Source organism: Monodelphis domestica, chromosome 5 (genome assembly GCF_027887165.1).
Source record: "Monodelphis domestica isolate mMonDom1 chromosome 5, mMonDom1.pri, whole genome shotgun sequence".
Classification (NCBI taxonomy): domain Eukaryota; kingdom Metazoa; phylum Chordata; class Mammalia; order Didelphimorphia; family Didelphidae; genus Monodelphis; species Monodelphis domestica.
In genome coordinates, this window is record NC_077231.1 from 251,950,356 (window position 1) to 251,975,998 (window position 25,643).

The following is a 25,643-nucleotide window of genomic DNA, read 5'->3' on the forward strand; positions in this document are numbered from 1 at the left end:
CCACTGACAAACTTATGGAGTAGAGCTGGTATCAACTCCAGAGGGAGATGCAAGCTGCTTTCTTAACTTCACTGGCAATGATATAATTGACAAGTGGTGATGGTACACTCTCCTGACTATTTACAAAAACTGCTATTGGTGAAACTCTTCTCTGGCCTCTGTTTCTTGGTACTTGAGGAAGTGTGACTGGAGTGACAGCTGCATTTCCGTTTTCAAAGGATGAGGCATCAATCATGTTTTAATAATCCAATTCCTGCATGTGAAATCATGGTCCTTGAAAATGCAACAGGACCCATCTCTTACTGTGAAGGAACCCTACTCTTTCTCTATCCACTCTAATGACATTGGGTGTTGGCCAAGCCGAGAGCCTGGTGGTTACTATTGACTGCCATGTCAATTTAAGCACTAGCTCCTTAAAATTGCCTGTGCCACAAATGGGCTTTTTAAATAAAAGATCTCATTTTACCTGGAAGAAAGGACTTCCAAAATGCCCTTGGTTCTTCAGAATGCTGACCCTTCTCACTTGGTTTGTGCCTCGAAGGCAAAATGCACCAGAATTCAACCACTTAATATTCAGATCATGTCAAGATTCAAGCAAAAATCCTATATGACAAAGCCTAGATGCACAGTAGCTAGTTCAGACAGAAAACAGGCCAAATCACAGCTAAATTATAAGAAATAGTGGAGCAAAACAAGCAGACCCGGCCTGTCAAAGAGGAAACGGAGATAAAAGAGAGTTCTCCATCTAATGCCAATTTATTTGGCTTGAATGAATAGGAGATAGTGCTCATTTCAGCTGCCCCCTCTTTGAATGTAAAAGGCTGGTTCAGAACTTTGAAATATAATGCTTTCTTCTTCCACCTCCTCCTCTTACACTTCTTTCTCTTCTTTTAACAAGCAAAGCAAATCCCAGAGCATTGAGAATTGAACAATTCCTCATTCCCTAGCTTTGAAATGGGACAGCAATGCTAACTAGCCAAGTTACATGTACTAAAAACATTGGATGCACCAGAGGAAATGCAGTTAATGCAATGATTCACATATGTTAATGCTTACAGTTCCATCAATGTCAGCTTTATTTTCTCCCTGATATACACCAAAGCTGGCATGCAATTTTTACTGATGAGGTAATGTCATTTTTAATTTAAAGACCCTTAAGCTGTCCACTTTAACCAGTGATATCATCTATGTGATTTTCTCATGAGACTTTATGTAAACATAAGTAATGTGCCCAAGATAGCTAAAGAAAAGGGTCATTAAAGATGACATTGGTCATCATGAGGAATCTTTTTTTATCCTTTGATCTCCTAAAAATTGTCAGATATACTTTATGTTACTGCCATTTTTAACTCTTCCTGAAATTAAAGTATTCCATCATTTTTAAATCAGTGAAATATAGAAGTAAGGAAGTTCTAAAATTAATAGATAATAACATTTTAATGCCAAATCTAGAAGAAAAATACAAATTAGATTGTCTGACTTCTACATGGCAATATATATATTTTAAAGATAAAAAAGAGTGGAAAGTAACATATATAAATTTATATGGAGAGGGAGAGAGAGAGAGAGAGAGAGAGAGAGAGAGAGAGAGAGAGAGAGAGAGAGAGAGAGAGAGAGAGAGAGAGAGAGAGAGAGAGAATTAGATTAACTTTTTTGCCTTATTCCCTTCATATTATCTTGGGATGGTAGGATGGGTTGGGGGATGAGGAAAGGACTAGTTTATTAGTGCTGAATTGTCTGCTTAAAGTGCTGGGAAATGTTCTGTCTTTTCAATACAAAAGTTGTAGTTGTTTCTTTAATCACATCACCAGTATTATTACTAGTCCTATATCATCACTGGATATTTTCATCTTATTCCTTTCTCTCAAATAAGGATACTTTTAAAAGGAAATCAAGTTGAACATTATATAAAATTGGCTTGCTATCTTTCTCTCTTTTTTTTAAAACAAAATTTATTGGAGAAAAAACCAAAGTGCTATGGTTCAAATTTGATTTTAGAGAAGAGAATTTATGAATTCTGATATTGATGGGTTGGGATTTGGGGTTATTTTGAGGGGGTTGTTTTGTTGGGGGGTTTTTCCCCTTGAGTAGTCTGAGTGTAGTGGAACTGTGAACTGAATTAAATGGTTAAGAATCCATTTATTATTCTGTGGCCATATGTTTAGAGGCTAGTTCACAGAAATCAAAGTATTGTTCATAGAGAGCTCCAGCCAAAGAGACATTTTGAATTCATAAAAGAACTTCACAGTTTGAAAAGAATGCAGAGCATTATGTATTGACACCACTGCCATAGACAAAGAAACACAATTTAATAATACAGAATTGTGCTCATGAGATTTCCTTTTTCTTGCTAATTGGTTACTTTAGCTGACATTGTCTGCCAGTATAATGGACACCATTCTTCCTAATAGTTCTGCGTTGCCAGATGATGTCTACAGACATGATGTAGTCCATTTTAATTATTTCATTTTGCTAGATTTCACTGTGTGATGGAGTCATGAATGTGAGTAGCATCCTTGCCCATCCCTGCCTCCCTCCCCCAACAGTCTACACTATTTCATCTTGGACTCAGAATTTGCTGAAATACTTCTCTTTTCCCTTATTGTTTTCTCCCTATGCTTTTCCATTAGGTATGACTATGTTGAAGTCATTGATGGAGATAATGCAAATGGACGTTTATGGGGCAAGTACTGTGGAAAGATAGCTCCTCCTCCAGTGGTATCTACCGGGCCATTCCTATTTATCAAGTTTGTCTCTGACTATGAGACACATGGTGCTGGATTTTCCATACGCTATGAAATTTTCAAAAGAGGTGAGTGAATGAATGACAATTGGACAGACCTTAGTCTGTGTCTTTTTTTTTCCATTTAATAAGAGGTGGTTTTAATATTTCATGAAAGAGGATGAAGCAAAGGATGGATGGAGAGAAGTACTTAAAACACACTCTCACACCCCATTTCTAAGAAAGGAGACAGTGTTGTTCAACTGCTGTGACCAGCCAATTGAATGTGCTTTGGTAAAACTGTTTTTTAAAAGCATTTCTTTTTACTTTTCTCTTTCTTTAAAGAAAATAAAAGAGTTAAGCCATGCTCAGAGCCTGGTTCTTTAATCCTTTGAGTAGCCAAGAAGTCCCCTTTGAAAACAGGATTAGCCCCTTTCCACCTTGAATTCATAGAAGTCCAGTCCCTCCTAAAGGGCCTACAGCACCCCGCCTCCTTCCTTCTACCCCCCACCTCTCTCTTTTTCCTAGCTACTATATTCAAGAATGTCTGGTCCTCAGAAAGCCAACTCCTTGCTATGTTAGTTTCCATCCCTGTGGGAGAAACACTAGGTCCCTATTTGCCCTAGTTATTAAAATAACCTCTTGGAGAGCGGAGGAACAGTGGGAAATGCTATTTCCTTTGGGAACAGGAATAGGTCACCACCCTAATCACTTGCTAAACCTTTTATTAGGGTGCAGCATTGAGGAGGCTTTGTGAGGTAACTTAGAGGAGAGTCTGGTTCATCATATGCTTCAATTCCCAATGGAAACATTAAGCAAATTAATTAATTTTTAAAAGTGTAACTTTACCTGCAAAACACCTCACGGAATGCTGTTATAGCCCTTAGGTTCCTCACACATATTAAATACAGGGCTTTCCTCTGGTCTTAGCTATTTGAAACTGGCACTCTCACACAGAGGAGTGAGCCAAAGTTTGCAGAAACGTGGGAAAGGGAAACAGGCTTCAGTGATTCCCAATTGACTGCAGGATAAGCTCCAAACGCCTTAGTAGGGCAATTAAGGCTCCCCACAACCTACCTTCCTAACCTTATTTGATATTGCTCTGCTTCATGCCCTATAAGTCATACTGGGTTACTCAATGTTCCTGAGCCACTGGTAGTCCTGTGCTGCTACCTTACATTCCCATGGACCATTCTTCCTGCCTAAAGGAATACAGCTCTTCCATATTGTATCACCACTGGGTGATACACCACATGGGTACCTCTTGAATGAAATCATCCTGGATTCTCCAGTTGGAAGCAATCTTTTCCTCCTAAAATGTTCCCAAAGCACTTTGTCTCGATTTGTTCTTTCCCCCTTCATATTGAAATTTGCAATACACATACTTCTATTCATGTTCAATTCCCCTGTTGAATATAAGCTGCATAAGAGCAGGGCCAATGTCATCTTGTCATCTTTTCATCCTCAGAGCTGATCATGCTACCTTGTACCATTTTTGTCTTCATTATCACTGTTGTTATCATTATGACCTTTGGGCAGTGAATTCCTGGTGAGGGAAACTTCACCAGAACAGATCAACAATCTATCTACAACTCAGATCCTTAGAGAATTGTTTTGGGCACTGAGAGTGGAAACATAGAATAGTATGTGCCAGTATATAGCAGAACTCTATCTGCTATATCACATTGACTCAGGTCTTGCCCATAGTAAACATTTTTTAAAAAATTGTACAATTTAGTTAGAATTTTTGAAAATGTTATCACTTTATTTTTTTAATTCAGTAATATTTTATTTTCCCCATTACATGCAATAATAATTTTAAACATATATTTCCCCAAATCATATGATCTTCCTTTCCCTGCTTTATCATTGTCCCAGCCCATTGCATTGTTGAGAATAGCCAAATTTTCACAGCTGGTCATCATACAATCTTGCTATGACTATGTATAATGTTCTCATGGTTCTGTTTATTTTGCTCTGCATCAGTTCATGTAGATCTTTCCAGATTTTTCTGAAACCATCTTGCTTATTGTTTCTTATAGCACGATAGTATCACATCACCATTATACATTACAATTTGTTCAGCCATTCCCAATTTCCAATTCTTTGTCACCACAAAAAGAGAAGCTATGAATATTTTTGTACAAGTAGATCTTTTCCCTCTTTAAAAAAAATATCTCCTTGAGATGCAGAACCCAGTAATGATATTATAGGATCAAAGAGTATGTACAGTTTTATAGCCCAAAATAACATCATGTTCAAAAAATGATTATAGTACTTACATTTCAGTAGATTCACAGTCTATGTCATAGTCCCTTTTTGTTGGGTTAACAATGAATTAGGAGAGCTAAAAGTTTAACACACTATGAATATGGACAGATTTTTTTTCCAAGTAATCTGAACATTGATGTCAAAAATAAAACTAGATCTATGGCTACAAACTGAATTACAAAACAGCAAATTCATATTAGCTATGTTGAATTGTACTTTTATTTATTTTGTTAAACATTTCCCAATTTCATTTTAATCTGGTTCTTCAGATAGGTGAGTTTAACACCTCTGTTGAAATATTCTGAACCAAAGTGGTTAATTGAGGAGTTCATTAAGAATGCTTCAGCACAGATAAGACTTTCTTAGGCTTCAAAGAATACTAGCCTAATTCCAAAACTCAGCTCAAATATTACCTGCTTCAGAAAGCAGTTAATGCCTTCCCCTCTCAAATACCTTTCCATCAATTCTGTATATAACTTCTACATAACTAGTCATTTCACAGATTGTCTCCTTGTAAGCCTCTTAAGGGCATAACCACTGTTTTTTTTTTTCCTTTCTCTATAATCCCAGAGGTACTTAATTAATGGTGGCTTTACTTGAGATTCTAAGATTTATAGGATCATAGATAATAGGAGCATGGATTGTCAGAGACAGAAGAATAGTATGGGATCATAGAATTAGAGGTTAAAAGATTGAAGGAACGAGAGGTTATCTACTTCATAATTTGATAGTTGCACCCAGATCCTGACTTTCTTTCCCATCTTAAGCCACTCCCAAATTCTTTGCTAAACTTTTTAGGGCCATCATAAAGTAGCTCTCCAACTTCAAAATCTATAATGGATGTCCACTGCCTGCTAGTTCAAATCTAAAGTGGTCAGCTTACTTTTAATAACTCAAAATACACTATCAACCAGACTCCTATATGTTTGCAGCTTCATCTTTGAAGACTCTTCATGTGCCAGTAAATCCTTGTTTCACATCATAGAGAATAAATGTTGGAGAAAAAATCCATAATGGAAAATCTTTGGCTAAAACAGACATCTTAACTCTCCATGACCCCTATGTTCTAGAAGAGAGTGAAATCTCACCTTCCCTAGAATACAACTCAATTAATAACTTTATGCCTTTGCATCTAAAATACTCCCTTTTAGGTCTCACCCATCATGTCCAAAATCTAGTCCCAGAATGACTTTTCTTCCCCAGTTTAATGATATCCTGACTATTACTTTTTTAAACATGCTTCTTCGCAGTATGTTCAGTGAAGTAAATGGTTCAATAAACCAAAATCACATGTTTAGTATCCATTCTTCCCACACACACACACTTATTGATACATTACTGCTTAATAATCTCAAATTGTCACATGTATCAATCAAGAAATATTTATTAAATGTCTATTATGTGTTATGTACTGTGATGGGTGCTGGGATAACAATGACAAAAATGAAAGTCTCTGCCCTCAAGGGTTTATATTCTATCAGGGAAATTGCATTACAGTAATTAGACCAAAGACAAGGTTCGTGTCTTCTATTTCTTATGTATCTAAGTAAAGTGTTCTCTGCACTGCCATCACTTAGTAAATCCTTATTGCCTATTCTAGGAAATGCATCTTCACATACACATGCTTACATAAATTTTTATTTCAGCAGTAAACGATATCAGAGCTTCATGGTATAAATTTGTATTATTGAAGACACTTTGCTTCTGTTAATTCAATACACATGAATCATCTTAATTATATTGTAATACAACTATGAAATTAGTCACTCACATGTTGGCCCTGAGACTCACAAGCATTAAACTCTAGTTCTTAAGAAAATCAAGCTATTTTGTTGCCTGTAACTTCTGGGGCAGTACCATCATGCGCTTTCATTTTCCTGGGGACCATTAACATAGCTTTTCTCAAGATATTTCCCTGCCCAATGGGCCATCAGCCCTCTGCCCGTGGTATCCCTGAACATATAGTTTAATGCTCACTCTCCTCTACCCAGTCGGAATGTGGATTTGGAAAGACTTTTCAATCAGATCCATCCTGACCAGTAACCTGAACAGTCTGTGTCAAGACAGTGAGTCTTGTGGGAATGTTAGAATTGTGGGTTGACACATGCAGATTTTGAATGTAGAAAAATAAAATTTCTACTTATGTATCTACAATAGCTAAACATGGCATTCTTCCATGTGCACCATATACATCCAGGCTAGCAAAGGGTCTACAAAAATGTTTATTGGCCTGAAAAACCTTTTTAGTCCTGTGTCAGAATACTTGCTAATTCTGTTTCTTTCATTCATATTCTCTCTCTCTCTCTCTCTCTCTCTCTTTCTCTCTCTCTCTCTCTCTCTCTCTCTCTCTCTCTCTCTCTCTCTCTCTCTCTCTCTCTCTCTCTCCCCCCTTCTCTCATTCTCTGTCTCTCTCTTTATCTTTCTCTCTCTCCCTTCTCCCTCCCCTTCTCTATCTCTCTATTTCTCTGTCTCTGCCTCTCTCCTTCTCTCCCTCCCACACACACAGAGGAGAGAGAGAGAGAGAGAGAGAGAGAGAGAGAGAGAGAGAGAGAGAGAGAGAGAGAGAGAGAGAGAGATCTATTTCAGTAATCTTTTTGGTCTGATTTATTTTATGAAGCCTTTTTATTTTGGTTTTAGATTTGTGGTTTCATGTCTATAGAAATTCCTTCCATAGATGCCTAAGGGTACATCCTCCATAACTTATGCTCTTAGGAAACTCCCCAGAGCACAGAATGGTTGAGTGACTTGCCCACACATGGCCACACAGTTGTTATATGTCAGAGTCAACCTGGACCCAGTTCTCACAGACTTCAAGGCTAGTCCTCTATCTCTTAAAACAAACTGCCTCTCTTTACAAATTTATTGCATTTTTAAAAAGGTGTCAAAACTAGTTTTGTCAGATGATGAATAAAACCGAGAACCACAGAATCTGAGAGAGTTGGGAAGGATTTTAGGCATTATCTAATCCAACAGAAATGGAAATCAAGACCTATGAAAATGAAATAACCAATCTGAATGCCAATCTGAATGACTCTACCACATCTAGAATCAAGGTTATAATGTAAATAATAGCGAGTGTGCTCATAATGCTTTACCTTTTATATAACTAATTCACTTTTTTCACTAATAATTCTGTGATTTAAGTACCACTGCATTATTATCCCCATTATACAGATGATAAAATTAAGGCTCAGGAAATTAATTAGGTGATTACTTAAGATTGCACAGCTGCCACGTGTCAGAGCCAGGATTGAAGTTCTTTTGTACTACCAATTCTCAGTGTACCTTCACAAGGTAACTAGCTTGACAAAATGGAGAACAGCCTAGGGAGTACACTGAAACCAGCTATGCCAATGCTGCCTTTTATTCCTGTCAGGTGGTCTTTAACTCCCTCAGCCCCATTACCTGAGCAATTTAGGGGCTGGAGAGAGAATAAGGCTTCCTTTACTTTTATTACTTAGCAATGGTTGTTAGAACATAACTCTTTCCTTTTGCCTTGCCTCATGAGGACCCAACCACACTGGCTTGGGCTGTTCTACTGAGTTTTTACATCCTGCAAATAAACAGTTTTAAAAAGCTATCACCTTGCTTTTCCTTTATGTGTTAATGACTCAAACTTTTCTAGTTCCTTTTTGGCTAAGAGGCCACCAGAGTAACTTAAAAAGTTGGTTTGCAAGCCACATTCAAAACAAATTTGAATCCCACTGACATCTCCACTTTGGTGTGTCCCAAACAGGAATATCCTCCCTTCCCCTTTAAATTTCCCAAGTTCGTTAGATTTACTCTATCAGCGTCCATCTTGTCTCTTTCCTGATTCTTGAAATAGAACTAACCGGAAAAAATTGTTTATAAAGGAAAGAATGAGCACACCTGTGGTCCCTGATGCAAGGGAGGTTATGGTTCGTGGGTCACTTAAGTTCAAGATTTCTCCTTACAGAGGGGCTAACCCCAGTCAAGTTTCTGAACTAAGTCTAACACCAATATGGTGCTAGGGAAGGACCACCAGGCTACTGACGGAGGCATAAACCTGCCCAGATTGGAAAAACAGAGTCAGTCATAGCTTCCATGCCAAACAGTATTAGGATATGACCCATGAATGACCACTGACTTTTCAACCTGAACAAGATAGAGAGATGAAAGAAAAAAAGAAAAGAAGGAAGGAATGAAGGAAGGAAGGAAGGAAGGAAGGAAGGAAGGAAGGAAGGAAGGAAGGAAGGAAGGAAGGAAGGAAGGAAGGAAGGAAGGAAGGAAGGAAGGGAGGGAGGGAGGGAGGGAGGGAGGGAGGGAGGGAGGAAGGAAGGAAGAAAAAGAAAGAAAGAAAGAAAGAAAGAAAGAAAGAGAGAGAGAAAAAGAAAGAGAGAAAGAAAGAAAGAAAGAAAGAAAGAAAGAAAGAAAGAAAGAAAGAAAGAAAGAAAGAAAGAAAGAAAGAAAGAAAGAAAGAAAGAAAGAAAGAAAGAAAGAAAGGGAATCAGTCCTTTAAAAGATTTCCAAATATTTCATAGGCTGAAATTGAGCCAAAATAATATAATATGCATAGGGGAAAAAGAAAAACCCTCAAACTCTTCAACTAAATTCAATTTAATCACTCATGTACTCTAATACAAATAGAATTGCTTTCTGTCCCCTATTTCTATTATCCCTTGCAATGGATTCTTCCCCATTCCTTGTCTTCATCTGATGAGATTTTTCCTTTCTTTCCAGGCCCCTCTCAGAGGCCTCAGTTCTTTCCCTCAACTGAAAGTGAACTGTCTTCTCTTCAAGTTTTTTGTGCATTTGTTGTTCAGTCACATCCAACTCTAGGGTCGGATTTGGAGTTTTCTTGGCAGAGACACAGCTTACTTTCCAGATGAGGAAACTGAAACAAACAGGATGAAGTGACTTGTTCAGGGTCACACAGTTAAATGTCTGAGACCATATTTGAACTCAAATCTTCCTGACTTAAGAACTGGCTGTCTGTCCATGTGCCACCTAGCTGCCCTAGTTTATGTGCATTTACCTATACCTTCTCTTTTATACTAATCTCTCTCTTGTGTCACAATAATCTTGGCACCTATCATTTTTTGCCCACTGCCCAACACTGGCTTTCAAGCCTCTTGAAAACAGGGTCTATATCATAACCATCTGAGGTTTTATATACACACATAAACCCAAAGTTTTGCTATTTTATTTTTCTATTATATATATACATATGTATATGTAATGTTATATGACATCTAGCACAGTGTCTTGTGTGCAGTAAGAGCTTTATGAACCTTTGTTTAATTGAATTAAATGAAAATAAAATTAATTTGTCTTGATGTCTAATAAGTTACTTTTCAATTTCTTGTTAACTTTTTTGAGGGATAGTCAAGAATATTTCAGTCAAATTATATTTTATAAAAATTATGTTTTATAAAAAAATGTTACCTTTAAAACATTAAATTTGAGCCAAAGGACCTGGGTTTAAAGCTGAGATCTATTACTTATTACCTAGGTGAACCTTAGCTAGAAATACAAGTTCAACTACATCAATTGATACAGTTTTTGAAAATAATTTTACTAAAATATGCCACAAATTTTTCTATCTATACAAATGCACTTTAGATGCTAATAATTAAAAGTGGGGCCACAGTGGATAGAGCACCAGGTTTGGAGTCAGGAAGACTTATAATCCTGAGTTCATATCTGGCCTCAGTCACGTACTAACTGTATGACCAAGGGCAAGTCACTTAACCCTGTCTGCCTCAGTTTCCTCATCTGTAAAATGTTCTGAAGAAGGAAATGGCAAACCTAATCAGAATCTTTGCCAAGAAAACCCCAAATAAGATCACAAAGAATGGGACTCAACTGAAAAACAATTGAACAACAAACTATAATCTTATTTTGAAATAAACAATTTCATCAGGTATTTTTTCTTTGCCATATAGATTTTTTAAATGTACTATGTCAATTGATAGAGCTTCATGCTCCTCAGTATTCATAGATTCTGGTCTTCCTGGTGCACCTGCATTCTAAGGTTTTAGTTCTTTTCATCTGTAAAATGAGGTTCAGGATTAATTGATCTCTAAGAGCCCTTCCAAGTTGAATTTATAAAATAGTAGGATTTCTGCTAGCTGTTCCTAGTAGAAAACATTCTATCTCCCACCTGCACAATTTGTTCCTCCTGTCTGAAATGTATTTCCATTTACCTTTGCCATGTAGAATCTCTAGCTTCTTTCAGAGTTCTCTTGATACACTTCCTTCTACCCAAAGCATTTCCCAAATCCTCCAATTCCTAATGTTCTTTTCCTCTTGAAATGACTTTGTATATATTTTGAACTTGTTGATTTATAAAAACATCTCCACCCATTCAGAGAATGTATGTTCCAGGATAACAAGGACTGTTTTCCTTTTGCCTTTGTATCCCCAGCAGCTAGCACTGTGTCTTACACATAGTAGGCATTTAATAAATATTAATTGAATTTAATTCCAGGAACCTGTTTTCATGACTTGCTCAAGGATGAATTCATGAAGAGATCTCTGTGTCTTTCTATTCTAGAAAATTAAATATGGAACTGAGCTCCCCAAAATGTGTCCTCATGATATTAAGACCATCCTAGCATCTCCTGGGTACATAGGCTGGATTGAGCTCCCCAAAATGTGTCCTCATGATATTAAGACCATCCTGGCATCTCCTGGGTACATAGGCTAGATGAAATGTGGAGCTGAGCTCCCCAAAATTTGTCCTCATGATATTAAGACCATCCTGGCATCTCCTGGGTACTTAGGCTGGATTGAGCTCCCCAAAATTTGTCCTCATGATAGTAAGACCATCCTGGCATCTCCTGGGTACATAGGCTAGATGAAATGTGGAGCTGAGCTCCCCAAAATTTGTCCTCATGATAGTAAGACCATCCTGGCATCTTCTGGGTACATAGGCTAGATGAAATGTGGAGCTGAGCTCCCCAAAATTTGTCCTCATGATAGTAAGACCATCCTGGCATCTCCTGGGTACATAGGCTAGATGAAATGTGGAGCTGAGCTCCCCAAAATTTGTCCTCATGATATTAAGACCATCCTGGCATCTCCTGAGTACTTAGGCTGGATTGAGCTCCCCAAAATTTGTCCTCATGATAGTAAGACCATCCTGGCATCTCCTGGGTACATAGGCTAGATGAAATGTGGAGCTGAGCTCCCCAAAATTTGTCCTCATGATAGTAAGACCATCCTGGCATCTCCTGGGTACATAGGCTAGATGAAATGTGGAGCTGAGCTCCCCAAAATTTGTCCTCATGATAGTAAGACCATCCTGGCATCTCCTGGGTACATAGGCTAGATGAAATGTGGAGCTGAGCTCCCCAAAATTTGTCCTCATAATAGTAAGACCATCCTGGCATCTCCTGGGTACATAGGCTAGATGAAATGTGGAGCTGAGCTCCCCAAAATTTGTCCTCATGATAGTAAGACCATCCTGGCATCTCCTGGGTACATAGGCTAGATGAAATGTGGAGCTGAGCTCCCCAAAATTTGTCCTCATGATAGTAAGACCATCCTGGCATCTCCTGGGTACATAGGCTGAATGAAATGTGGGGCTGAGCTCCCCAAAATTTGTCCTCATGATATTAAGACCATCCTGGCATCTCCTGGGGACATAGGCTGAATGAAATGTGGAGCTGAGCTCCCCAAAATTTGTTCTTTTAATATTAAGGTTGTGCTGGCATGTTGCATGCACATGGGGATTCTTAAAATGAATCCTTTCAAGTGCATAATGGAAGAAAAACAGAGGGGAAAGCATATATCCTCCTCACATGACCATTTAGATAGGTATTTTTCAAGAGTTAAGGCAGCTCTTTCCTCTTTGTATCTAGAGCACAAATGAATGAATCAGATGGTGGCAGTACCCTGATTAGGGCCATGCATTGCAGTGGAAAGAGCTCTTGTGTTTGCACTGAGGACCTCAGTTCAAATCCCAACTCGACCACTGACCTTCTGCCCTAGGACAAATCGCTTAACCTCTCTTGGTCCTTAGTTGCCTCCTCTATAAAATGAAGGGGTTGGACTGGTACTGCCCTTGACCGATGCTTGAAATATAAACCCACCACCATTTGTAGAGTTGGAGTAGTTTAAGCAGTCAGGCCCAATTAAAGGTTGTAGGTATTTTTTTTTCCCCTCATCACCAGCTTTCCCACCATAAACAACCATTTTTAGAATAGCAGAAAATACTAGAACTGATACATTGGGGAAGGTTAGTATGTCAACATTGATATTAGGTGACTTCCAGCAACATTGCCTGTAATCACAGTTTATCATGCCTTCACTAACAGCAACACTTTACTGGCACACCTGTGTCAACACCACTCAGAATGAGTCACTCACCCTGGGTACATGTACGAATTACCTTTCACATTTAGTTTGTCAAAGAGGCAGAGGTCACATCTGGTAGAGTTACTCAGGCACTGGTGTAGGAATCTGAAACCAGCACTCCCTCTACTGAATTCACTCACCCGCTTTTGTAAATGTTCTATTTCACCAATAAATGGCTGTCAACCTTAAGATTTAAAGATTTAAGCTTGAAGGGACTATAATTATTTCTCTGGGGCTCTGTCGAGATTTCTGCAGCTTACTCATTCATTGTTCCCACATGATTTTAGAGTTGTCATTTTTTTTCTCCCAAGCCAGCAGAAGTTTTCAAATTGATCCACACAAATGGAAAACTGGGGTGAACACAATGATTTTTATACCTATCAATAATGGGAAAGGGCTGAGTGAATCGGTGATTAACACAGTGAGCTATCAGTGTAGTAGATTCTTTCATAGATTATTGTCCTTTTAGGACTTCATTTTTTTTCCTTTTTTGCCTGTGTAGGTCCTGAATGTTCCCGAAACTATACTTCATCTACTGGAGTGATAAAGTCCCCTGGATTCCCTGAAAAGTATCCCAACAGCCTTGAATGCACTTACATTATCTTTGCACCAAAGATGTCAGAGATTATCTTGGAATTCGAAAGCTTTGATCTTGAACCTGATTCTAATCCTCCAGGGGGGATGTTCTGTCGATATGACCGACTGGAAATCTGGGATGGACTCCCTGATGGTAAGAACAAAAATAAGCAGTATCCCAGAGAAGGGAGGAACTGAACAGAGGACAATAGATTATTTTTCTTTTAATTTTTTTCACTTTTGAAATACATTTTAAATTGGGGGGGGGGTATCATTTGTGCTTCCTAATATATCACTTCTTTCTTTTCCCTCCAAAAGGCAATTCCTTATAACAAAGAATAAAAAACGAGGGAGAAAAAAGTCCAGAAAATTAACCAACATATTGAAAATGTTATTATATCCTGACTTGTATAAGTGACATTGTATTCAGTGTTCCTCACCCATAATCACTTGCCTCTGAAGCAGAAGGCTATGCCCACTCCTATCTGTTCTTCAGAGCCAAACTTGATTATTATAATTTCACAGTATTTGGTTTCAATTGTTTTGTTGTTGCTGGCATTTTTTCATTTACCTTATTATTGTTTCTGTGTATATCAGGAGTCAGCAAACTAAAGCCTGTTGCCTTTTTTCATACAGTTTCTATGGGATTTTGTTTCTCTAGCCCAAGGTAAGGATGGCTTTTAAATTTTAAAGTAAATTATTTTAAAATGTAAAAACCATTCTTAGATCAGGCTGCACAAATATGGGGCAGCTGGCTTTGGACCTTGCTGACTCCTATTATAGATTGTTTTTCTTATTCTGTTTAATTCATTTTGCATCGGTTAATATATCTTCCCAGGGTTCTCATAGCACAATAAGATTCCATTACGTTTATGCACCACAATTAGTTTAGCCATTTCTTAATCCAGAAGCATCTACTTTCCATTTCTTTACTATTATAAAACTTGCTATTAAAATATTTAGAGGTATATGAGACCTTGCTTTTTATCACTGACTTCCCAAGGATTCTCTTTTCAAATGTCATAAGATACAATCTGTCATTTTTGAGTTATCTTAAAAAGAGATCCATTGTAGAATCACAAATTTAGACAGTGATGGAAGCTTAGGACCATTGAACCAACCCCCTCATTGTACAAAGGAAGAAATGGAAGCCCAGAGAGGTTAGGTATTTTGTTCAAGGTCACAAAAAGAGTTTGTAGCAAACCTGAAACAAATACCTGGGACTTCAGGATTCATAAAAACATTTATACAAACACACAGGCACAGAAGCACACACACATGCATACACTATCATTTGACTAGCCAACTACAAATGCTCATTTTAAAAGTGATATTATTTTCCAAACTTAGAGCCATAAATTTTCAACAATCCCAGGAAAGAATGAGTTCTGATTTTTAGTGTCCTTTTCATTCCAAACTGGGCATCAGGGAGTTGCTGTCTAGCAGGGGCCAAGCTCACCTGACCCTATCTTCTGATGGAGTCGCCATATACTCCAATATGAAATACAGTGATTTTCTTTATCTTCCAAATTAACATTTTCAATTCTAATCTTTGGGAATTTGAAGATAAATGGTTAAAATACATCCCCCCCCCGAATTCTGGCCAAGGGAGATTATATCAAATAATTTGTTTCAGCTGCTTTGATTGTGGTCTGTTTAGTCTGGTTTGACATCCGTGTTTCCCTGGAGAAGGTACAGGTCATGAATCCAAATGGGGCAACTTGAAGGTTCTTAAGAATCAGAGAATAGGTAATGCTCAACCAACTATTTCCAAGAATCCTGGAATTATTTTTTTTAACTGGTAGGGATCTTAGAAATCATATCATCTAAGATCCTTGTTTCTGATGCCATACTTAAAGGTAGCAACTATAGCCAAATAAAGGAATGCCCCTTCCCTTGATATTAAGGTTGGTTATTGTTTGACTTTGAGAAGTTTCTTAATGTAGAAACAATTGAGGAGAAAATTAGATTTAGTGAAAGCTTATATTGTCATTAGATGAAATGGGTGAGTTAACATTAAATCCTTCCTTAGGGTTTTTATCAAACAAATAGGGTTATGATGATCTTACTGAAACTCCTTCATTAAGTAATGAGACTGCCAAAACAGTGGGCTGACTGACTACCCAGCATTCAATCCATCAATTAGGAAAACAGTCTTATAACAATGTGATAACAACATTATAACAATAGCTGGAACATTTAATAATGGGTTTATTTGCGTACAACCCAAATTTTCAGCCTTCCCCTCTAGAACTTTCATTTAAACTGACATGTGAAAAAAAAGGTCCAATCAACCAACTTATTTAGAACACTTTCAGAATGGAGTACATTGTTATTAGTGTCAAGGGTTTTTCAAAGTAGTAATTTTCTGGTTCTAGAAAATCACTGAGTTGAAATGAGGAACAATTAACCATACAAGTTATCAGCCTTGCTATTCACCCATGCTTTAAAAGTCTAGCATGTTTGACTTATTCCCAGAGTAAGTTGGCTTGTGGAATATGATAAATGTGTTTACGTATTTGTTAATATTTAGCTGACCTTGTCTAGCCTGCTCCAACAAAATGTCTCGCTAATTTTCTGGCCCAAATGAGAGACTAGATTCTCCTGGGCTTTTCGATGGCACTAGAGACATTTTTGTCATAGCATTTCAAAGCATACAGTTCCTCTGCCAGTAAAATTGCAATGGATCTTTGAAATCCTTTCCAAAAACAACAAGCAGAAGGCACTGAAGGCTTTTAGCCATTGAGTGATTTTGTGTTGCATTTTATCATAAACATTGAATTAAATGGCTAAGTAATTGAAAGCGACCCATTGATTTACATTGGCTTTGAAGAAAAGCAGTTTACTTAAAAATTCAGAAAACAAAGCATGCACATGATGAATGCTTCATCTCTATCTACTGCTTCTTCCCAAGTGCTATAGATTCTCAAATATTGGCTCAGAAGTAATTTCAGGAAGTTTACATATGGTTTGCGAGCCATAGGTAATTGTTCTGGTCGATACCACATGTGCATGCACCAAATTATGGAACGAAAAATTAATGCTTAGTTCCACTTGTTGACATAAGTGGGGATAAAGTCAGCCATTAGTCTCTGTTGTTGTTGGGTTTTTTTTTTTAATCTTTGGTTGTTATCTACATTCCAGCGATTACAAACGTTTTAAGAATGGACTCTGGCTCAGAATAGAATTCATTTATATATAATTTGTTATTAAAGCTAAACTCCTGAAACTATTAAAGTATGAATCCTAGATCTTTGCCCTTTAGGTACTCCTTGAAGTACTCTTTATATTGCAGAAATCCTGTAGTAAAATGAATGTTAATTAGTGCATGGAAAATTACACATGACATATACTTTTTTTTTTTTTTATAAAAACCCTTACCTTCCGTCTTGGAGTCAATACTGTGTATTGGCTCCAAGGCAGAAGAGTGGTAAGGGCTAGGCAATGGGGGTCAAGTGACTTGCCCAAGGTCACACAGCTGGGAAGTGTCTGAGGCCAGATTTGAACCTAGGACCTCCCGTCTCTAGGACTGGCTCTCAATCCACTGAGCTACCCAGCTGCCCCCAATGACATATACTTTTAAAAGATATGCATTTTCTTCATCCAAAGTCCTTTATTAAGGTTGATTATCATTTTTCTAAAAGATGAACCAAATTTTGTACAATAGAAGAAAAGTAAAGCAGGAATATAATAAATGGAAAGAGGAAGAGGAAAAAGAAAGTGGTTTAAATAATCATAAACAGTATTAGATATCATTAAAGTCAGAGATATATGCTTTTTTCTAAGATTCTATCATCTTAATCTAATAACTCCCCCCCCCCCCATTACCAGTTTTCCATTGGTTGCATGCACAATTTTCCAAGAACAATTGCATTATACTTATATCTTTTATCACAAAGATGGGAATACAATTTATTTTTTCTTCAATTGCAATTATACTGTTTTTAGCATATGCTCAACCAAAAAAGTATTACTTACAGTGGTATCATTCTACACATTGCTAATTTGTTGCTATTGCAAAAGTTGAGATGAGCAAAAAAAAAGAAATCCAACAGCTCTGAGCATCCAAATATACAACTGGCCACATACACAAGAAGGCTGAGAGTCCCCCTGCTCCCTCCCCTCCACCTCCAGAGCAGATCAATATTGCATTAGTTTGCTAGGCTAAGGTCTTACTGTTGTACAGGAAAATTCAATACTTCTTTGTAGTACACTCAAAAAAGCCTTTTCACTTCCATATCTTGAGGGCTACTAAAGAGAGTGGCACTATGATACCCAGGGGCAATAGTCTAAAAGATAGAATGCAGAATTTACCAAGCATGTCTTAAAAATTATAAACCAGTGAGTCATGGAGACTCTCTAAATTATGAGTCTGCATTAAACAAAGTTCTCTTCTGTTTGCAATTTCAAAGGTTCCTTTCCCCTAAGGAGCTGGATAACAGTGGGAGTTGGGGAAGGGGGGAAGGGATGGGACTAAATTGCCCTAATAAAAAGGCCACAGCTTCCCTTTGTCACTTGTAATTCTTGGTAAAATCGGTGATTATGGTGAGCAGAAGCCATTGAACAAAGGAGTAGAACCATCCATAGATATTTATCCGAATAGAGAAATAATATGTTTAATAATAGGAAAGGAGTCCATGAAGGACAAAAGGCCAAACAAGAAAGCCGTCCATTTCATCAATTAGACAAAATAATGACTAATACTTATTTTGTCAGTTTTCTTGGAAAAATCTACGTCAAGATCTGAGCAAAACACGTTCATATGTTGCTCATCTTTCATTTCAAAGAGGACCGATGACATCACAGGATGATGTCTTGACTTATACATGATCTGTTTATATATCTGCCTAATAAAAGCACCAGTGTCAGAGTAGAGTAGTGGATAGAGGGACAGTCTGGACTTCAAGAAGTCCTGGTTTCAAAAACTGTCTCTTGTGAGCTGTATGATCATGGGGCAAGCCAATTGAATGCTCACAGACACCTCTCTACGACTCATAGATGCTAACTCTTGCATAAATGAAGTCACAGGTTTGGAGCTAGTAAGTTTCTTGAGATCAGAGACTGTTTCTTTTTGTCTTTTTTGTTTTACTCGATATCCTCAGCATAGTATAGCATCTGGCATATTATAGATATTTGATTAATGCTTGTTGAATTCAATTGAAATTTTAAAAAATTAAAAGTTTAAAAAATTTTAATTAATTTTTAGACATGAAAAAGTTTAATAATTAAAAGTTTAATAGATATACTGTAGAGAAAGAAGAGGAAGGGATTCATGTAGAGTTTGTTTTATGTTTTATAAAAAAGCATTTTTTACCCTTTTTTGTGTCAAGGAGCCTTTTGGCAATCTGGTAACACCCTTAAAATTCTTCTCAGAATACCATTTTTAAATACATAAGATACATAGGATTACGAAAGAAACCAATATATTGAAATTCAGTTATCAAACTTAAAAAAAGTCTGCAGACCTCAAGTAAAAATGCCAATTTATTTATAAAGTATTTTCCTCATAAATAAAACCCATGAGGTAGATAGACTAGTTTTTATTTCTCTCATCCATACAGACTTTCCAAAATCTAAGGCTTATTCAGGCTTAAACACTGAGATTTGAACTCTTTCCTGACTCTATGTTTGGCTCTCTTCCCTCTTACACCATATGGTTATGTTAGCTATAGGATCATTCAGAATAAAAGAAAACTGGTAGTAGGTAGTAGGGTCACAAAGACTTATGGCCAGGGTGAGGGTTGGGATGGTTTGGATGGGGTTAGTTTTCAGGAGGCTGCGCAAAAATGGGTATCATAAAGACATCTAGACTTGCCTCTTCTGAATTGCCTTTTCCTTCCTACTAAGAAATCTAATTGGGCAACACTCCTTTCCAGGTTTTGCGCTACACTTACTGCCTTTGAGTTGTTTAAGCAAATTACATCTTTCCTTAATTTTTTGCCTTCCCATTTAATCAACTTATAATCACAAACTGGATGGGGGGGAGAAAGGAAGAATTTAATTTGGTCAGATTACAACTTAGTTTTACAGGTGGCTTCAAACACACACACACACACACACACACACACGTACACACCATATATACAATGCATTATTTGACAATTTCAGCCCAGTTTTTCTTCATTTTTCTAACTAACTTATCTGAATAGGCCCAGGTTTAAGTAGTAAAGTTCTGCTAATGTGTTCTGCAACAGCAGAAAAACAAAGGTATTGGTAACCAAGCTCCATGGAGACAGCCAATCAGGAATGGTATCATCCTTTGTGCCTTGAGTTCAATCTAACTAATATCTTTGGACTTCTTGCCTGCTCAGTTTATAGAAAAGGCTTGGTAACCTACAGCATCCATTGCCCCAGGGATACTTATTTTCTATGCTTCCCTGGGCAAAGCAACAAACCTGAATTATACAACAAGGAACTGTGGACTTCCTGGAGAAAAAAGGGTGATGTAAGATTGTCCATCTCAGCCAAAATCAATTGGTCTATTTCCATTAGTTATACAACAGAAGCCTCTAGCAAAAGTTCTTAACCTCTTTTTGTGTCATAAAATCCCTATTTGGGGGTCTGGTGAAGCCTATGGCTTGCTTCTCAAGAGAATGTTTTTAAATACATAAAAATAAAAAGTTAGGATTAAAAAGAAAACCAATTATATTGAAATTAAGATTTAATGTTTTCCATTCAAATTATGAACCCCTTGACATGAATCCATGAAGCCCTTCATAGTCTATGGACCTCAAGTAAAGAATTCCTGACATGATCAACCAGCCAGGTGGCTCAGTGGGTTGAGAGCCAAGTCTAGAGATGGGAAGTCCTGGGTTCAAATGTGACCTCAGATACTTACTAGCTCTGTGACACTAGAAAAGTCACTAAACCCTCATTGCCTAGCTCTTACCGCTCTTCTGCCTTGGAACCAATACACAGTATTGATTCTAAGAGGGAAAGTAAGGGTTAAAAAAAAAAGCCTAGTTTCTGACATGGAAACAGGAAAGTCATTTTTAATGCCACTATTGGCCATCCCAAAGAAATTATTACCTTTCCAAGCCCAGAATTCTTCAACATTGTCAAAGTTACCATTTACCAAAACTGGTCAAAAGAATTTCAAGACATAGGTGATGATGGCTTAAATTAAATAACAATTTGACTCTCCCCAGACCACCGCTGTAAGTTTTTGCGTGGTTTCTTCCCTACCTCCCAATATTTCCCCTACTCCCAGCCTATACAATCAAATTCATGTTTGCTATTATTTCTTGATCATTTGATTTGCCTGAAACAAACACAGACGGCAGGTAGTTTTAGGCAACATTCTCAAGAAGTCCTAGAGAAAACAATATTCTTTTCAATATGAATATCCATTTGTTATTCAGTTTCAATTACTGATGTCTCCAGTCTCAACTCTGTTGTTAACAGTTGCAAATATTAACTTGACTCCAGATGGGCCACTGAGGGGTAAATGGTGCATTACCATTTACACACTGAGGCTTTTCCAAACAAAAGATCACTTAAGGAACAGAGCAAGGAGAGCAGCTGAGGTTGCCCATGCTTGGAACAAATCTCTTGAAGCTGCTTGGGAGTCTAAAGATATGGACACTTTCTCAGTTTTCCTTTGTTAGGACAGAGGGAATAATTGGATGAGATTGGAGGAGGGTTTGATGATCATTGCACAGCTTGAGGCATCTCCCCAATGCTTCCCATGGCAAGTTGTGCATCCAGCTTTGGGCACTGAGATGAATGCTGAGGTACCACTTGGCTGCCCAAGTCTCATTCTTTGCAATTGAACCAAACAGTTCATTTCTCCTTCTGAAAATAATCCTGTTCACTGGGGAATGTAGTTTTGCCCATCATTGCTCCTAGGAGCACACTTTTAAATCCTCCCTGCAAACCTGGCCCAATATATTTACTACAAACCAATTAACTAGGGAAGGCATGATTTGGGTTAGAAAAACACTTCTGTGTTCTGCTGGGACTCATCTTTGCAAATTGTTCTTCTCTCATCTGCTGCAAGAGAAAAGACATTTTGACATTCTCTTCTTTGTTTTGTTTTGTCCTTTCTTTCTAGTTGGTCCTCATATCGGGCGTTATTGTGGACAGAAGACACCGGGACGCATTCGTTCCTCAACTGGCATTCTATCGCTAGCATTTTATACTGACAGTGCAATAGCAAAAGAGGGATTCTCTGCGAACTACAGTGTCTTGCAGAGCAGTGTTTCAGAAGGTCAGTATTTATTCATCTTCTAAAGCCCAGTGGAAAATATGCTCTGTTAGGCCTTCCCACACACCTGCTGCCACATGAAACATTAAAGAAATGTTATATAAATAATGGGGGCTGGGTGTTTGCTTTTTCTCCTTAAAAAAAGAAGAAAAAATCAAGTTTTTGAATATCAATAGGAGAACACGGCTTTGTGAATTTTCCTAATAAAATGGTAAAGGGAAAAAGAAATGATTGTGGAGCCTGGAAATGATAGAGAAAAATTGGAAAATGAAAACACAGTGCCTTGATCCAGTGAATTATAGGCAGTCCTGATGCCCTGTGCCCTTGAAGGAGTGATAGCCTGTGGTTCATGAAAGGATGAACATTGATTCTGGAATGAAAGAATGAATATGCATGTGTACTCACCATAGCCACCTAAGCTGTAATCACTCTGAACACAGGCTAGGATTTAATTCAGTAGGAAAAATAGTGAAGGTACCATATGCATTTTCTTTTTCTCTGACTAACCAGAAGTATGTTTTGATTTCTTTTGTAATATATTTTTGAAACCCTCTATAAATATACATTTGGATGGAATAAAAAGGTCCTTTGGATAACAGAGACTCTCTGCTCTCCAACGTAAGCCCTTTCTTTAATGACCAGTCCTACAGACACACAGGAACTCTAGCTCCTTTTATATCTTGAAATAAGGGTGAGAGAACAAACAGAACTGCGTCTCTCTTTGGTCCAGCAGTTCCTTCTATGTTTTGGTTAAAAGGGATTTGTTTCACATATTACTGTTTTTCTGTGAAACTCTCAGATTGACCCTATCCATAAGAATAGTCAACATTTCAGAGAATACTTTGAGACTGACAAAATATTTTACATTTTTCTTTGATCTTCACAGAAACCCAATGACTTGAGTTTTAGAAGCATTACAATCCTTCTCATTTTGTGGATAAGGGACTTAATTAAGACCACACAGTTAGTATGTTAGAGATGAGCTTTGAACCTAGGTCTTTCTGATTCCTGGTTCAACACTCTATCTACTAAGCCATGCTTCCTTCTGGCAGTGTTATCTTTAATAAACTTTAATGTTTTCAATATTTTAGTCATCTATGATATCATCAAATTAGATATTGCCCCACAATGATGCCTAGGACAGTTAGGTGGCACAATGGGTAGAGTCAGGAAAATACATCTTTCTAGGTACAAATTTGGCTTTAGACACTAGTTGTGTGACTCTGGGAAATTCGCTTAATCCTGTTTGCCTCAATTTCCCAGTTGTGTGACCCTGGGAAATTCACTTAATCCTGTTTGCCTCAGTTTCCTCATCTGTAAAATGAGCTAGAAGAGGAAATGGCAAACAACTGCAGTATCTTTGCCAAGAAAAGCCCAACTGGGATCTTAAAGAGTCAGACATAACGGAACAATAACAGCGAAAGCTCTTTCTTTTGAGGTTTTGGGCTTATTAACTTTCCAAGCCCAGAGTACTTCAACACTATCAAAATTGTCATTTGTTAAAATTGGTAAAAAGCATTTCAGGACATAGGCTTAAACTAAATAATATCTTGACTCTCTCCCAACCACTGGTATAAGTTTTACTTTTACTTTACATAAATTCAGTGAGTGAATTTATGGACCTTTCAGTTCTGGATGGTTGAGTGTTATAACTTTAAATACCTTTTTTTTTCATCTTTAATGATTTCGGATGGAAATTTTTCTAAAATCTAACCCTCCTAGTCCTGCTTTCTTAAACAGATGACATAAAGTGTAATTTAATCCTCTCTTAATGACTATAAAATCAGTTTTAAACCTGCATATGCAATAGAGGCAGTATGGCATTGTAGATTGAGAATTGTCCTTTGAAGTCAAGAAGATCTGAATCTAAACCCACCCTCTGAAATAGCCTGACTCTCTGACCCTGGTTAAACACACAATATGAGCAAGTCTCTTGGGCAAATTCTAGACCAGAGGTATCCTACGGCTAGAAACTGGCGCCATTAATCTGTATCTCAGGATCCTAATAACCATATATTGATTTAGTTTTCAATTGTGATTTTATATATGTTTTATTGCATTTTTATTGATTTTGTTAAATATTTCCCAATTGCATTTAAATCTGGTTCTGGCAACATTCAGGAGTGCCTGCAGGCCCTTTGTTTGATACCTCTGGCTTAAGCAACTCTCTATGGCTATAGATGGCAGAGAAAGTATTGACCCACATTGGTTAAGTTTCCTTATCCTGTATTCCCCTATATTAAGGAAATCACAGTTCTGGTCATCAGACTCCTCAGTATACTGTATTATAGTGATTCTATCAAGACCTATTGAAACCTGCAGGTCTCTTTTCCCCTCCAGTGACCATCTCACTAGTGTTTTTATTTTAGAATTCTTGGGCTGCTTTTTATAGAATTGTGTTTGGCTTTGAATTCTCTTCTCAAGTATCATTCTATGAGATTCCGCTCTTCATTGTCAAGACACACCTGTCTGGAGCATCCCCCATAGTTTTAGTCTTCTCTGACATTAGAAATAGTACAGCCAAGTTTGCTAGATCTGTGTGGAAGACTAATCAGACTGAGTAGGGACCTCCTGGATTCTCAGGTGAGCAAAGAACTCATAAACCAATAGTGCACACGTGATTTTGTAACCTCTCTTTTTGTCATTCAAAAATCTTTTATTTTTTAATTCCAAGTTCTTGATTGTGTTCCTATTAGCAAGAGTTGAGCACCAGATGAAGTATTACATTTACAATATAGAGTAATGACTCATAATACAGAAGGAATCTTTTCCTTCAAAAATGATTAATGCCAAGTTCCTTCAGTAGTAACTCTTGGTGCACTTACGTGTTTGACTTTAAGTTCCTTTACCTAACCTCCCCTCATTCTTCTCCAAATCTATAAACAAAAGGCCAGGAAATTAACCTTTGCAAACCTGTGCACGTAAAGTATTTCATATATTTTCATGTGGGTCAGTGAAAAAACAAGATTGCACTTATGAAAAAAATTGACTTGCCCTTCACTTTTTAAAAGTTCCTATCTGTTGAATTTATATAAAAACTCAGCTACCAAACTAGATCAAAGTGTGCCTCACTTACCACTAAAAATGAAAGAACATTTCTGTTAACTGAAGTTCCATATATAGGAGTTTTCCTTACTGGTTTGAAAATATTTTTTTCTCTCATTGGTTTTAAAAGGATTGTCATGGAAACAGAAGTGATAGTGCTAATCTAAGCCCTACTTATTTTACTAATTTTGCTGCCTCAATTCAGGTTTCTATGGACTTTAAGTATTCTTTACAATAAAAAAGATTAAAAAAATAATAATAAAACATGTTCAGTGTAACCTAGGGACTCCATAGAAAGCTCTAATGGATTCTGCCCTTTTTTCCACCCATTCAGATTTCACATGTATGGAACCACTGGGCATGGAATCAGGAGAAATTCATTCAGACCAAATCACAGTTTCTTCTCAGTATAGCACCAATTGGTCAGCAGAAAGATCTCGCTTGAATTACCCTGAGAATGGATGGACTCCTGGAGAAGATTCCTATAGAGAGTGGATTCAG

At 37.4% G+C, this 25,643-nt stretch overlaps 1 protein-coding gene across 8 annotated transcripts in view; it reads left to right on the forward strand.

Annotated features, from left to right (window-relative positions):
* NRP1 (neuropilin 1) overlaps nucleotides 1-25,643 on the forward strand; it is a 183,511-nt gene that overhangs the window by 73,359 nt on the left and 84,509 nt on the right. For all 8 annotated transcript variants that reach the window (XM_056800037.1, XM_007504762.3, XM_007504764.3 and 5 more), the window contains 4 exons: nucleotides 2,631-2,812; nucleotides 13,818-14,045; nucleotides 21,945-22,100; nucleotides 25,477-25,643. In XM_056800037.1, coding sequence (XP_056656015.1) covers nucleotides 2,631-2,812; nucleotides 13,818-14,045; nucleotides 21,945-22,100; nucleotides 25,477-25,643 — 733 coding nt within the window. The remainder of the gene's footprint in view (nucleotides 1-2,630; nucleotides 2,813-13,817; nucleotides 14,046-21,944; nucleotides 22,101-25,476) is intronic.